At 40.6% G+C, this 15,954-nt stretch overlaps 1 protein-coding gene across 1 annotated transcript in view; it reads left to right on the top strand.

The window, feature by feature from the left end:
* Positions 1–5,651: 5,651 nt before the first annotated feature.
* The window catches only part of SCIN (scinderin), a 50,420-nt gene continuing 40,117 nt past the window's right edge, over positions 5,652–15,954 (top strand). Inside the window, exons 1-3 of the mRNA XM_050332660.1 lie at positions 5,652–5,858; positions 10,813–10,967; positions 12,502–12,663. Coding sequence (XP_050188617.1) covers positions 5,660–5,858; positions 10,813–10,967; positions 12,502–12,663 — 516 coding nt within the window. The 5' untranslated portion in view covers positions 5,652–5,659. The remainder of the gene's footprint in view (positions 5,859–10,812; positions 10,968–12,501; positions 12,664–15,954) is intronic.

Below are 15,954 nucleotides of genomic sequence, written 5' to 3'. Positions count from 1 at the left end.
ATCATCAAAACCTTTAGCTGCAACATACAAAAAACCCCTTTCAATTATAACTTCTTAGCAATCAAAAGATCATCCTGAAATTACACTCAGACCAAACTTGGAGCATTTTCAAATGCAGAATGGATAAACATCACTCTGACACTTATGGAATGTCAGTCCATGCAGACACATTCTGTAACTGCTTTATAGTAGCCTTTTTAGGCTATGTATTTGAACTTTACTCAATAAATAAATAAATTAATATGTATATAAATCAGGGTTTAATTGCCTTCCATCCTTTGTAATGTTTCTTTCACAAAGTGGTTCAGATTACTGAATCCCGGTAATACTGTGGAAATTGATAAAAGCTAGTGAAAGAGGGTTTGTAGCAATAATCAAAGTTATCACCTGATATAAAATAGTCTTGTTTTAATTAAACTTTCTGAGTAACAATTTTTGGCCATTACCTCTGAATCTTTCTTAACAAAGAATGGTTTCAATTTTTCTAGTTTCAGTGAACATACACAGATTCATTCAAAACTTTAACTCTTTGAAAAGAGCTGGCAATTTTCCTCCTCAAACTTGAGACCATTGGATCTAAATATAAGGAAGCAAAAGTAAGGATCAGTGGTATGGTCTTGGTGAAACTTACTGATCCATGTAGAGAACAGCTGATTTATTCCTTTGGTATTTATTCCTTGCTTTTCCAGAGCAGGAAATGTGGACAGGCTGAATGATCATTGCTGAGAATAATGGCAACATTTTTCTGTATAGGTAGACAAGGTGGGTAAAGTGATGAGTCTGAGAACATATTTTTCTAAATCTCGTCTACTCCCATGACCACGAAATGAAATGAAATGTCATGTCATATGAACATAGAGGAGACCTTCTCTCTTTTGGAAGACGGGCGATTGCTGAAGGAGTGCTTCAGTTTTCTCTGACTCCCTGAGATATAATATACTATGGCTTGAGATGAACATAAATAAAAAGAATTTCTTCATTAAACATTCATGCTGCTCATTGAATGTTTCAGGGGAAGAACATAAGAAAAATTCAGGCAGCTATAACATACTTAATAATTAACACTTCACTTCTCACTATCCCAGTGTTAAAAATGTTTGCCTAGATTCTTTCACTGAAGCAAACATTTAGATCACTTTCTCTGCATAGCCTATTTAGCCCCATTGCTGAAGAATGAATTTGAAGAGTGAGAGCTTCTCATCTGCTGGGTGTGTGCTGTCTTTACCTGCACAGATGAGAGTGGTGGGTGCCACTGAAGAATCCTTCATTGCCTGTACAGGAAACATGGCGATGGCATTAGGGAGTGAGAGTGCTCATGCAAGCAGAGCAGGATGTAAGTAGGAGCCAGCCAGTTGACAAGCGGAGCTCACAATGTAGCTATGATCCTGCCCTCTCTGTGCCTTAGACACCTTCCTCAAAGCTACACACTAAGACCCTTTATTTGCTCTGGACTTGAGGAATTAAAACCAGACTCCTCTCTTGAAGGTAAAGGAGGACTTCATATTTTTATGTCAGGTTCTGCATATGTCTCACCTGTTAGCCTTGTGACTAAAACTTTGGCAATAAGGAGGAAATCTAGGTTTCAGTCTTTCTTTAGCATGTTCTGACTTTGTTAAAATATCTCCAGTTGAAGCTGGGCTACTAAGCAGGATGATTTTAAGTACGATTATCACAGAACATTCTGACTTGGAAGGGACCCACAAGGATCATCAAGTCCAACTCTTAGGTAAATGGCCTGTAGAGGAAACAACCCCATGAACCTAGCCTCATGCTCTAACCAACTGAGCTAATCTCAGGGTCATGATGGAAGAATGAAGAGAATTAGCAAATGGTAGCATAATTCTATAGCTTGGTTTTGATAACTTGGCTTTCAGAGCTGTATGGTCCAATTGTCCTTCAGCTCACATACTATCAGTGATAATTGTGGGGTTTTTTAAATGTATATTGTAAATAAGAATTTAGATCTCTGAACTGACTTAAATCTGAAGTAACTGTTGATTTTTAATTCAGCAACAGAACAGATGAGAACATGGGTTGACTTCTGTGACTGTTTGGACAAGAGTGTGCTTTTGACACACATACTCTGCATACAGCAATATTTGTCATGTGAAACTGGAGGCAAAACTAAACACGTGTAATCCCATTGTTGAGGTAGGGTCATAGAGTTCAGGAGGATATTTGGCATGTGTGGTGAAGAAGAAATAACCTTTGTAGAAGGAAACATTTGTGACACTTGAAAATATGCTCTCGTTACATTCCTTTTCATTCCTTTCGTTGTTAGTTCCTGGTACTGCAATTCAAGCCTTGTAGGAGAACTTAAACCTTAGACTTAAACAATCTATGCTGAAAGTTATTTCTGCTGGGAAAGATTCTGAGCCTTAACTTCTGGGAGTCCTTTTGGGTTCCTTGTATATATCACCTGGAAACAACCACCATGTGTTTTTGCAAACCTTAATCTTGATTGGAACAAAAATCGGAACTCGGGACATTGCATTCTATTTCTTTTAATATCTATAGACACACTCCCTGCATATTTACTGTATATGATGACAGTACTTTGAGGAAAAAAGATCCCTTACTCAATATAACAAAATACTTTGGAAATAAATGAGCAAAATCAAATGGCAAAGTTTTTCCTAAATCCTTGAATTCCCTGAGTCATGCCAAAGCTTTGAACTCAATACATTTGAATTTGCTGTTTAAGGATTAGATGAGGAGCAGGAACACCTTCTGGCAGTCCTGGGTGATCTATTATGACTTGGGAAAAAGACAGGGCATTTAAAGATGGCCATATTTCCCACAGTGCAGTGAAGCAGCCAGAAATCTACACCTTTACTCCACAACTGTGTTTCTGGGCCATGACAGCAGCCAACTGATATATCCAGCCTTCCCTTATGGAAAGGGTGTGACCCAAAATTATTTCCCTTTGTTACTGAACAGCTGAAACAGTGCTAGACTTTTGCCGTCCCTCTGAGAAAGCCATAGTTTATCAGTAAGACAAATCTTTACTAAATTAAGTAAAGTAGTCTCAAAGAAGTCTGAAATTCCCTTACAGAGCAATTTCTAATGAGCATAGCAATTACTATTTGACCCCAGAGTTCTGGGTCATGAAAACAATGCTATTTTCAGACCTTTCCACTGCAATTACTATATCAAAGGACAAGCAAAAGCACACAAAAAGTAATTTTAAATATTGTTTCGAAATGTGTGAATCTTAATATGCTTCTCATTTTTTTTCTTCAAAATTTCACTCTTGAATGACCTTGTTAGAAAGATTTTGTTTATTAAAAAAATTATTAAGACTTGTATAATGTTAATAATGCTAGCTTAATTTTGCTACCGAAAAAAATAGATGGAAATGGAAGAAGACAGACACAATTTTCATTAGGAGTGAGATTGCAAAAGCAAGATTTGCAAACAGTCAAAAATTAATTTTGAAGAGTACAAACAAGTATCCTGGCACTTAGGACACAAACCTCAATCCAAGGTTTTCTTTGCTAGGAGCCAAATGATTACATAATCCTAGTAAGACAAACTCAGGCATGAGAAAACTCTGCTGTCAGTACTAACATCCTTTGTGTCTGAGTGGTGCCACAGACACTGAGACACAACAGTTAAACTGTTCTTGTGTCTTTAACCTTTGTCCATTGGTGTGTGCTACTGGGAATGGTCAATGCTAAACAAACAGCTTTAGCATGAGTCTCATGCCAGCAATGGGGATTCTGCTTACAGTAGTATTTAGTCTGTAGACTGGAAATTTAAACGCAGAATAAGGAGATGCAAATTTAAAAACCTATCCTGTGCAATCTGAGCACAAACAATTTTAGCTTGGCAAGACAGGCAGAACAGGCAGCAGAAATGAGGCTGCATAACACTGAGCTGGTTTGAGCTCCTGTATGGGCAAAACTCCACGCAATTCCAAAGTGAGTACATCTTGCCAGCTTCAGAAGAAATAGTAAATCCAAACAACTATAGAGAGTGGGAAGTTCTGTCCTCAGTGACTAAAGCAAACTAACGTACAAAAATGCACGCAATTAGAAAAACCCCCAAACAAATAAACAAACAAAAAAACCCCCAAAACCGTGGTTGTGTAATTAAGTGAGTAAAAGTGAACAGAATACAATATTAAAACTGGAACTGCTGGAATTTTTTGGCTACTCTTCCTTGAGTTTTTTTCTTCTTCACATGGTGAACACCTAGAGAAAGGTATTTCATTTGGAAGGCATCGTGCTTTAGCAAGCAGGCTTACTGCAGCCCTGGCAGAATGAGGGATACAATCCTTGGCTGTGAAGTTGTGAAGGTGGGCTGTAACATGTTCAGCTGAACCTTAGACAAAATAGAACACTCACAATTTCCTTTTTTAAACAGTGAGGATAAAGCTTAGGGTGCCTGTACACCTCTGTCTGGAAACTGATGAGAGGGTGCTCACAAAAATGGGAGACAAGAGTAAGGTACACATTGTGTAACCGCATCTTTCTCCTCAAGACAGTATAAAGAGAAGGAAGGAAGATAGTTAAGCAAATTTCTTAGTTGTGGTGTGCTTTTCTTAACTTCTTTTTTTTCTTTTTTTCTTTTTTTTTCTCTCTTTTTCCAGAGAAGATGCTCTCCAGCTCATTTGCTGCATATAGCAGTGCCTCTCCTAGTTACTAAGGCAGCCCAGTTCTGCACTCTTCTGGTATTAACTTGATAAAACAACCCAGAGGGGAAATCATGAGCTTCAACACTCATCCAGGTGGATAAGATGATGAAACTAAACAAAATCCTTTCTTAAATGTATCTTTTGATATATTGACAGCTTGAGCTGCATCTACCTGTATTGTACCCAGACTGATCTACCTCCTATCAATATCAGACGAAAAGAGTTGTTGCAAAGAAAACTGCAATTGCCATGTTGATATACCAACCATTTATAAAGGAGAAAGACAAGTAGGAAGTGGGTTTAAAGCTTTTGGGTTGATGCATAGTGTTGGAAAGAAAGGAAAGAAAAAGGAAATTTATATAAATTCTGGGCTTCATCTGAAATCTTCAAAAATATTTTTCCCCCTAGAAAAAGAGTGCTAGCAATACTGGACAAATGAAATGGGATTACTGGGTAAATGAGAGCTGTGCTCTGCCGTTCCAGCACGGGGTGAAAAAGAGCCCAACCGCAAGCACAAGCTACAGAAACTCTTTGTATTCCGGTATGAGCAGCTTACAGAAACAAGGCAGATGTGATAATTATAGAAACACACCGCACAGCACTGTAAGACCCGTAGGTGCTGGGTTGGCCCGCTTGTACTTTGCCTTCTTGACTTTTATGGGTTTTTCTCCTACTACTTTAGAATAGAGAAACATTCTCTGCTTGCAGTGAGGAAGGCTGATTTTTTTTTTTTCTTCTTCTTTTATAACACCCCCGCTACGGCATCGGGCACTGAAGGAAAAAGGACGCCGGGTGAGTTTTGCAGGCGTGTAAAAAAATTAATAATTAAACAAAACTCCGCTGGCCCCGGGAGCGGATGGAAAGGGGTGGGACAGACGCATCCCACCACCCACCCCACGCTCCGCGCCCGTCCCGGGGCCGGCCCGGCCCCGCCCCGGCCGGGCACTATACAAGTGGCCGCACCCCACGCAGTAAAGGCACTGTGGGTTGCCCTGCTGCGGTGCTTCTCCGTGCTCCGCCATGGCTCCCGAGCGGCCCCCGCAGGTCTTCGCCGAGGCCGGGCGCCAGAGCGGGCTGCAGGTGTGGCGCGTCGAGAAGCTGGAGCTGGTGGCGGTGCCCCCCGGGCTCCACGGCGACTTCTTCGTGGGGGACGCGTACCTGGTGCTGCACACCGAGCGCCGCGGCTCCGGCGTCGCCTACCGCCTGCACTACTGGCTCGGTAGGAGCGGCCGGGGTCGGGGCTGTGGGTGAGGCTCGTCCTGCCCACTCCTGCCGCCGTAGGTTCTTGCTGGGTTCCGGGGGCTTGGGAGCTGGATTTTCCCTGCCCTTCTGGGAAGGGCAGCGGATGCGAAGCCTCTGGATGAAGGCAGGACTAGTAGGGCTGCCACCAAGGGTCAGGGTGATGCCAAGTCTCACCACTTCTGATGGTGAGGGTCTGTGTGGTGGGACAGTGGGGTACGGCAGAAAAGTGAACACTTGCTTGCTCTGTGATGTTAGTTTGGAAGTGCTGAAGGGTTAAAGTCGAGTCTTGGGTGCACCCAACAGATTTACTAGTCAAATCCTGCTTTCACTCACGTCAAGAGTTTTCTTGCCTTTGCTTCCACTTGGATGAAAATTCTCTCTTGGCTGTCTCCCTGTGGTGTTGTTGCCCTGGTTTCTGTCTGGGTGTTGCCTTTTTCAGCTAGACTGATTCTGCTTTCTGTAGATACAGAGATCTGAGGCAAAGTCACCAGGTTTTTTGTAAAACCTCTTTAGAATCAGTCTGCCAGCCTGCTGGGCTGATGTCTGTCTTTTGCTTTCCACCTTGATTAGCACGCTTTACATCAAAATAGAAATCTGACATAAGGATGCATTTTCTGTGACTTCCTCATTTCTTGGAGGTATCTTATGACTTCTCTGTCTGTCCACCGAGTCATCCAGTCACAGTGGTTTCTGTGTAGCTGCCTGAAATCAATTACTTTGTTCTTGTTTCCCCATCAAGTTTGTGTTTGTAGGTAATCATCTCAGTGAATGCACATAAAAAAAGGTTAATGTGTATTAACATTAATGTGTTTGAGTTGCAGTAATTCTCATTGTACTTTTGCACGCATTGAAAAAAGAATAGCATATAAAGCTGGTTTTGCTTCTGTATAAATGCTTGAAGTGTGTTTAGTTTTGTGTGTGAGTTTTTCAGATGGCAACCAGGATTGTGTCTGTCTCTGGTGAGAGCATAATCATAGATGGCAATGTAAGTTAATTTCTGGCAGTTCTTCTGTCAGGGGTGCTTCTAGTTAATAGTAGAGTTTGGCTGTTCAGACCTTCATTAATGAGTCTAGAACTGCTTATGTTGTAGTTCAGATCTACTAGACGTTTCCCAGGGAGTGATGTAAGGACTCTTTGCAATTCTTTGGAAGTGAAGAAAAACAGTGACTGACGTTCACAGGAATTAAAACCTCTTTGCTGTTTGTCGCAGTCGAGGTGGGGAGGTGACATGGGTTTCAGGATACCAGCGGCTTTTTTTATTGCAACAGTGCAGCTACCTTTATACAGTTCTGGGTGACACATGTACACACAGCATTGGTTTACCACTTCATAACAACTCATGATTGGACATACAGCCACATGTCCTAACACAATAGGCTGACATTCCTCACAGGAAACCCACTGTGTCACAGTCCCCACTGTCTGTGGTTAACCCTCTACCAGGTGTAAGAAGTTCCATCTTCAGTATCTCAGTTTACTGAGAGCCCAGAACCAGCTGGGCTCCCCAACAGCTGTTGGCTAAAGAGCTTTAGTTGTACATGCTGGTGCACATTTCATGCTGATGTTGTGATATCCAGTTACTATAAATGGCATCAGGTGATGGGGTACCCATTGTTGTTGTGCAGCTGGCAGGGTGGCAATTGGGCGGCTCACTGCTGGGAAATCCCTTTCTGTTTGCAAGATACTTCAGTAGCAGGGTGGAGAATCTCAAAGACTGTGGCACTCAGTAACAGGAGATCAGAACTTCAGACAAGATGTATGGGGTGAGCCAGTCACATGCAGGGCAACAACCACAGAATCATTTTGGTATTTTTAATTGACTTGCACTGCTGGTATGTACACCAGACTTTTCCCTCATGAGCAAAGACTGCATAACCTGTGGGCAGGAAGACTGCAGTAGGGATTTTATGAAGACTTCCCATAAGCTGTCTCTCGACAGCTACAGCAGTCACTATCAGATTTTGGGATGTAAAGAAAGAATCACAGAATCAACTAGGTTGGAAAAGACCTCTGAGATTGAGTCCAACCTATGGCCAAACACCACCATGTCAACTAAGTGCCATATCCAGTCTTTCCTGAAGCACCTCCAGGGATGGTGACTCTACCACTTCCCTAGGGAGCCCATTCCAATGCCCAATAACACTCTCTGTAAAGAACTTCTTCCTAATGTCCAACCTAAACCTACCCTGGTGTAGCTTAAGACTGTACCCTCTTGTCATACTGCTGGTTGCCTGGGAGAAGAGACTGAGCCTCACCTGGTTACAGCCTCCTTTCAGGTAGTTGTAGAGAGTGATAAGGTGAACTCTCATGAAATCAGATAGGTGGAAACCCTGCAGACTTTGGGCTTAGATAGTTACAAGGACCTTGTCATTTATTGACACAGTCCTTCTCCTACCTGTTGTCTTTGGTGTGTCTTATTGTGGGGGCCACATATGGTGGCTTTGAGTGTGAATGGATTCTGATTTCAGCAAAAAAACCACACCCAAATTCAGAATAAAAGCAGAGCATCCAATTTTCCTATAATATAGTGACAGATATCCTCCTAATACCTTGCTAAGGGGTTAGAAGGAGGTCCAGACCATGGGAGGATGGTCTGTGACCTTGATGTGCTGACAGTCCTGAGCTGTGGTTGGCACCATAGGGTTAAAGTAACCCAACAGTTGTTCTGTCATCCTGAAGCTTCCTATGGGAAAGCCACTGTTTTACCAAATATCTCACATACAGTGAAATGCTGTTGAGGTTGGATCATTTCTGAACAAGCTAACTCAGGTGCTGCAGCAGTGTTGGCATGGCTAAGCAATCAAGGACGATCTGTCATGGTAGCTGTATCCATTTTTAACTTGGCTCAGACATCCTGGCTCAGTTGTCTGTACTGGCACTTGAGAGATGCCTTAGTAGCTGAACTACTAAATCTAAGGGAGCTGTCTGGACTTGACGCTATCACTAGTGGAAGCAGCATGTGCTGTGCCAGTATGAGGCTACTTGTGGGAGTGAGACTGGTTATACCCTACTTAGTATCTTTAATAAAATCATGCATAGTGGTTTTTAACTATTTTTTTAATCCTTGTCCCCAGAGATCAAGTCATAAGATCTGTCTATGTGATCTGGGATTTAGTCTGGTAAAAATTTGTTCTTTTTCCTATATACTCTGATGTGCAAACAGCCATAAATAAGGCAGACTGTAAGGTAAATTTGTTTTTCATACAAACCTGAATAACTCATGCTTGTACTGATGCCCATGTAATATTTTTTTTTAAATGGAGTTTCTCTGAGTATTTTATTGCACAGCAGCAGTGAGACCAAACCTGATAGTAATTCTCTCTAAAACTGTTCAAAAACGATTTTTCTTCAACTCTGAACCCTGTTGTGTGTTTGGAAGCAATAAATCAGAAGAATTTAGTCCTAATGGATATTAATAACCCTATTAAAAAACAAACAAACAAAATATCCCTGAACCCCCAAAACTTTGCCACCAGCTTTAAGGTGGTAGCCAGGTGTGAGAAAGCATATTGCCAAATAGCAGGGTTTTCTATCACTGAATGATGGGCATTTTTTTCCAGAGTTTGTCTTACATACTATTTCCAGTAATTTACTTTTTTACCTTTTTTGGGTAGGCCTAATGGTCTTGGCTTCCCTATTCTTTGGACCCCTTCCCTGTTTCATCTTTGGTGCTTTCTAGAGGCTTCCACATCACCTGTGTCTCCACAGAAGCTGTGATGATGGCGGTTGTGGCATTGCTCCTGGGAGAAGCATGGCTGTTGGTGGGTGGTGGGGGACTTGTCTTGTGGCATTTGCACTGCTGGACCATGAGTAGGGCAATCATTCTCCCCAGTAGAGAGTCATGCCCTTAGGCATTTGTGTCCCTTCTCTCGCATGCTTTATTCGTTCCCAATACCTTACTGACAAATCTCCTGACACCAACACCTCCCTACACACTTCCCATTCTTCTGCAGCCTGTGAGAGGTATGTCTGTCCAGGCTGTCTGTGCTCTATGCTGGTTTTACATTTAGTCATCTAGAAACAGAGAAATGGTTAATCTAAGTGAAAAGCTGCTCTTGAGAACTGCTGCTTGTATACCAGCTTTTCCCTCTTATTTAGAAAGAAAAATAAATCTAAATGGAAGACCTCATTTCTCCTTATTTTTCTAAAGTTTTTGAGAAGCCTGGATTTTTTTGGAGTTGAACCTATTTGTGTTTTCCTTGACACAATCAAAACTGCTGAAAATGTTAATCAAAAATGTATAAGAACATGTTAAAAGCTTTGGTTTAGTATACATCCTGATTTGCAGCATGATTAAGCCATCAGCACATTAGGTAGAGACCATTTTGCCATAGTCCAGAGAAGAGGCTAATCTCTGAAAGGTGCAAAACAAAGTGTGACCTCATGAAGCAAATATCTGAACCCCACAGACGCTTTTCTTTCTCCCAGCTGTACCAGGCAAACTATCGTGCTTGTATTATTGTATGAAGCAACTGCTTTTGAGTTATTTTGGCTTTATAGCTTAGTGCGTTGTTCTTAGCACAAATATCCAGTTTGCCATCCAGACAGTCCTTTGACATGACCTTTGTTTGTCTTTGCACTTCAGCTCAAAGTTGCCAAATCATTATGGCTGACAGTTGCCATGCTAAACTCCACTGAAATATTCTTTTGTTTAATGAGGCTCAGAGAAGACAAACTTTGCTATTTTTCACTTCCCCCACCCTCCCACCCTCCCCACCGATATAAATGCAGTTCTACAAGTAGTCAAGAAATGGTCTGGAAGATCATGTGTTTGGTGGTGAACAAGGTTATGATGTAGTGCTTTGTTACCACATAAACACTGGCTGTACAACCTGTTGAAGGCAGTATCTGATTGTTACGGAAACAATTTCTCCAACAGAATTCCAAGTTATATTAATGCTTTATAGACATAATATTTCCTCTTATTTCAGGGAAAGAATGCACCCAGGACGAAAGCACAGCTGCAGCTATCTTTGCTGTTCAAATGGATGACTATTTAGGAGGAAAGCCTGTGCAGAGTAGAGAAATTCAAGGATATGAATCTACTGAGTTTGTGGGTTACTTCAAAGGAGGAATTAAATACAAGGTAAAGACTCCTGTCAAAATGTATTCTAAAATTGTATGTAAAATTGTCCCCCACATAAAAATTTTTTTTTCACTGTAAATGGAGAGTTTAAAAATTGTTAGTTAATGCTTAATGGGCTTAGATCTGAACTACTCATCTTAAACTATGGGAGTCCCAGTGCTTCTACAGAAAGAAGCAGCTTGTTTGCCAGTGCCTCTTATGATATGTGAAAACCTTTCCCAATTATTTGTTTCTCCAGAATAAAACTGTCCTGAGATTTCGTGGTAGTGTGTCTAAGGGAGCTCAGAGTAGGGACTCTTTGTGTCTGGGAGGTATTAAATCTTGTGGAAATCACTTCTATGTTGTAGACTGAATAATTTTGTTCAAATGCAGAACTCAGTGTGCTCAAGTGGTTAGAAACATGAATAGAGCGTAAAAAAACCCAAAACCTCACTTGAGTCTAAAAAAAGGTGCTTTTGCAGTCCTACAGCAGTTTCTTTTTTAAGGTAGATTAAAAAACTCCCAAATACTTCTCACAAAAATTTTATATTTTGAAAAGATAGTGTCAACATTCTTGTGTCACTTCCAGAAGCTGAATATTTGAAAGGAATTTTTTTTTGCAGCATCTGTGGGGTTTTTAAGAATAAATTAATATATCTCCTGAGAATCTCCCCATAGTAGGAGCTCCAGGAAATGTGGCTCTGTCAGCCTTTTTCCCCCTTTATGGAGGTTTGTAACTTCTCAGAGTCTACACAACCAGTTTGAAGCTTTTAACTCTGCTTGCTTAAAAGAATGAGTGACTTGCCCAGTCTCTTACATTTTATTTTTATTTGTAATTTCAAGAGCCAGTTCCTGTTCCAGGCCAAGGTCTGCGTCTCCTGGAGGAGTGGAGAATACTGCCTCACAGAGGCAGATGGTCAAGCTAGTTTATAGGATTATGTTTATATTTATGCTTGTAGATTATAAATCACCAGTTTGGCCTCCTTGGTTTCCCAGTTTGGTACTCCTTGCTAGGTTGTCTCCTAAGTTGCAAATATTCCTTTCGTAAAATTACAGAGCCGCTGTGCAGTTACCCATCCTTCTACACATAACCAGGGACTAAAACCACTTGGACCTCTGAGATTCAAGTTTGGAAAACTTGAAAAGGAGCTGCATGTTTCTCTGCTTTTACTCAGTCCTTATTTGATAACCTACTGCTTTTTGTCCTAACAGTGCAGTTCAGTGTTACCTCATCCTCTGCAGGATGCAAGAGACTGCTGTAAATTCTGTGTTTTCCCTTTCCCTGTTTATCTGAAAACCCTTCGAAGCAGGGTGACATCTTCTCCCTTGGCTAAAGGTTCCCACCTGAGAGTTCAGCATCAGCAGCAGTTTCTGTCGGGTCTGTGGTCAATACTAGATTATTATCAACAGTAGATTATTTTGGCTTCCTTCTTTCTGCATAAACTTTTTTCATCTGCTAGCTCCTCATCTGTAGCAAAAAAAAAAAAAAAAAAAAGGTAAGTTTGCAGAAATCAAGCTGAAATAAAGCTGTCTGCTTTGTTTTGTTTTTACTCAGGCAGGTGGTGTTGCCTCTGGATTTAATCATGTTGTTACTAATGATCTGAGTGCCCAGAGGCTGCTCCACATCAAGGGCCGGAGAGTTGTAAGAGCCACAGAAGTCCCCCTGGCTTGGACCAGCTTCAACAAAGGAGATTGTTTCATTATTGACCTTGGAACTGTAAGTGTTTCCTAGAGCAAAATACACTGAAGAGATGCAGCATCCTTGATAAGGTCTGAATTATCCCCAAAAATCAGTTGTGCATTTTAGTCACTCATGTGAACTGGCAGAAAGAATCTGCTTTATAAAATCAATTTGTCACACAACTTGAAAGGTTTGAAACTACCCTAAATGCCTCCTGAAGTATGCACAGATTATCCTTCAAGAAGTAGGTCTCTTTTCCATTCAAGGCATTGGGATTTTTTCATTACTGGTGTTTGAATAGCTTAAGCTGTTCACGGTAAGTCCAGTCTGACTTTGGCACTATCTACTGGCTCAGTGGGATCAGTGCCGGTGTTCAGAGCAGAACACAAATTCAACCTTCACTTAAGAGCGTTTCTTCATAGGTATAAAACTTTGATCATGACAATTCACCCTAAAGAAATAGCTGCAAAAGTGCTTATGAAACTACTTGAGTATTTCAAGAGTTCACTTGAGGAGCAATCATTTGCTTCAAGACTTTCTGCTGAAAGCAAGTAGAGACAGCACAGAAGAATATGGACAGAGATGAGAAGATAATTTTGCTTGCTTTAGATGACTTGAACTGTAGTACTGTCACTGCAGAATACATGTTAAGACTTTTTGATACTAAAAGTAGCATCAGGGATGTAGTCCACACTAGATGCTAGTTACCAATTTGAAATTATTCCCACACCTGATATGTCATTTGTATAAAATGGAAAGCATGTGAAAGAAAATAGTATCTGCAGTTGTTTTTAATTGTAGTGTTTGTCAAGGAAGTGGTGAGCTGCTTCTAGATTTCAGAGTTCCCCTGACCTTTTGAAAAATTAGATGAATCCTTCTGAACTCATGTTGCACACTTGGCTTTTTCCTCTGAAAAGCATCCCCTGGTGGGACAGTTGAAGGTAATCAATACAGTTACTTGATACCAATATCACTTTGATTTTTAATTATGATTCACAGCCTTCAGATGGAACACCAGCCAGAGTTTTTTGAACACTATCCTATTCCTCCTATATCAATGTGGTCTAATCATCTGAAACAGCAAGGTGAACAGTATCCAAAGTTATCTCTATGTCACTTTGCAAAAAAGACTCAAATCATCTATTCCCTTTCAGAGTTAACACATGGGAGATGGCAGAGTTGGAACTAAATATTTCTAGAAAATGCTGCTTTTGCATGCAGGCTGTATGAGTTTTCTGGAGTTAACCTCCCATGGACACTCTGTGAAACTGGGTGTACTTCATGAATTCAACTTGTCCTGGCCCTTCTTGTGCCACAGTTACTTAGTTCACCTAGACTAATAGCTACTCAGGTCACACTGGAGACATTGCAATGATACTGATGAAGTGCACTGTGGGTATATTGCAGTGTTACCTGTATAATTGGGGATTCATCACTTCTGGTGAGATTTGAGAGTGCTGTGACTAAACAATTTAAATGTAATATGGCTTTAGAGTCTTTATCTAATGCTGATTGTACACTAGAAGCTTTTTTTTTTTTTTTAGTATAACATCACTGGTTTCTGACTTCCTGTTTGACAAGACAGAGGTCAAGCAGCAATGCAACTCTGTGCCTTCATAGGAAGAAAGATTAGATGTGAATCTTCTGGGTTTTTTTAACTACTCTATGGGAAATGTCAGTCAAATCATGTGACTAATAACAGTTCTTGGTCTTGTCATGTCAGTTGTGTAAGAAGGATGGTTTTTCTTGGACGTATTAACAAGTTAAGGTAAAGGGTGTTTCAGCATCCAGACATTTGTAGTTACTTCATCATAGGTTATTATATAAACTAGACTATGCATGTGGGAGATGAAAAGGCAATGTGTGACATAGTTCAAGATGAAGTGCCTGTAGATAAATGTGTGTGGTAGAAAATGCATTGTCACAGGGGAATCTTGAGCAAGTTTTATATGAAGTATATTTCAAGCTGAAATAACTGTATTTCAGATTGAAATTTTCCATGACTATGGGCCCATTGTAATTAGGTGACTTTTTACAGGACCTCTCAATTGAATTTAAGGGTCATTTAAAGAAGAAAAGAATTTTGGCTCAAGTAAATTCCTTTACTTAATAATTGAAATAAGTACTCTTAAATAGGATTGCTCTTGAGTCTTGGGATTTATTACAGGGCACTACTGACTCATTGTCTGAGAATAGTGGGCAGTAATTGTATAAAATAATGAGCTTATGATCAGTGCTTTTAATATCAAATTATTGTATGTCAAATAAGATGAAGTTCCAAGATATACTTTCCCCAGTCTCTTAACTAACCAGAATGATGGCCTCCATGGCACTGCAAAATTGCTTGTGCAGTCCATTTGCTGTTAGATTTTATCAAGCCACTTATCTAATATAACGAAAAATCATTTCAGTTTTCCCATTGAGCTCAATTACTGCAGTATTTTAAACCCATAGTTTTGAACCCAGATGAGGGAAAATCATGAAAGGTAATAATGGTTGGGAATAAAATCATTACTAGTCACTAAGGTTTCACTCATGGGATAATGCTTTAAGTAAAAAGTATTTGTGTGCATTTCTAACTGCGTTTGCATATTTACAGTTCATGTTCTGATGGTCACCTCATACCTAGATCATAGAGTAGTTTGGGTTGGAAGGGACCTTTAAAGGTCATCTAGTCCAAATCTCCCTGCAATGAGCAGGGACATCTTTAACTAGATCAGGTTGCACAGAGCCCTGTTCAACCTGACCTCGAATGTTGCTGTGCAAGTTATTTTGCCTTGATCCAGAGTTCTGAGTTTGATATCAGAGTCAAACCTTGGCTGGAAATAAGATTAAAAAATAATGTTGTAACTGTCTTTGGTTTTTTTTGGTTGGTTAGTTGGTTGGTTTGGTTTTTGTGGGTTTTTTGGTGTTGGGTTTTGTTTGTTTGTTTGTTTTGTGGTGGTTGTTTTTTTCTTGAACAAGAATTGATCTTGCCATATTTAGTGCCATTCATTTGAATGCAATGCAGACTTCCCATCCACTGGGAAATCAAAAAGCTGCAACCCTTCCACAGACCTGAAAAATCTCTTTTCTGAGTCTGACCCTGCTCTTAAATGTGATTGGGATCCCATGGGCATGTCTTGCATGTGCACAACCCACACAGCACCCTTGGTTGATGTGTTACCAAACCACATTTACAGCTCTTCAAATACCCTGCCCAGGTTTGATCTTGCCTCTCTGAACTCTCTTGCCTGGATCAGAAAACATCTGCAGAAAGCAGAGAAAACTCTGTCTGTGATAAGAGAGGACTCATTAGCTGTGGGTAATGTGTGAAGCCTTTTATTC

Source organism: Myiozetetes cayanensis, unplaced genomic scaffold (genome assembly GCF_022539395.1).
Source record: "Myiozetetes cayanensis isolate MyiCay16 unplaced genomic scaffold, myiCay2020 scf1, whole genome shotgun sequence".
Classification (NCBI taxonomy): Eukaryota; Metazoa; Chordata; class Aves; order Passeriformes; family Tyrannidae; genus Myiozetetes; species Myiozetetes cayanensis.
This window is presented reverse-complemented; position numbering and strand designations above follow the sequence as displayed.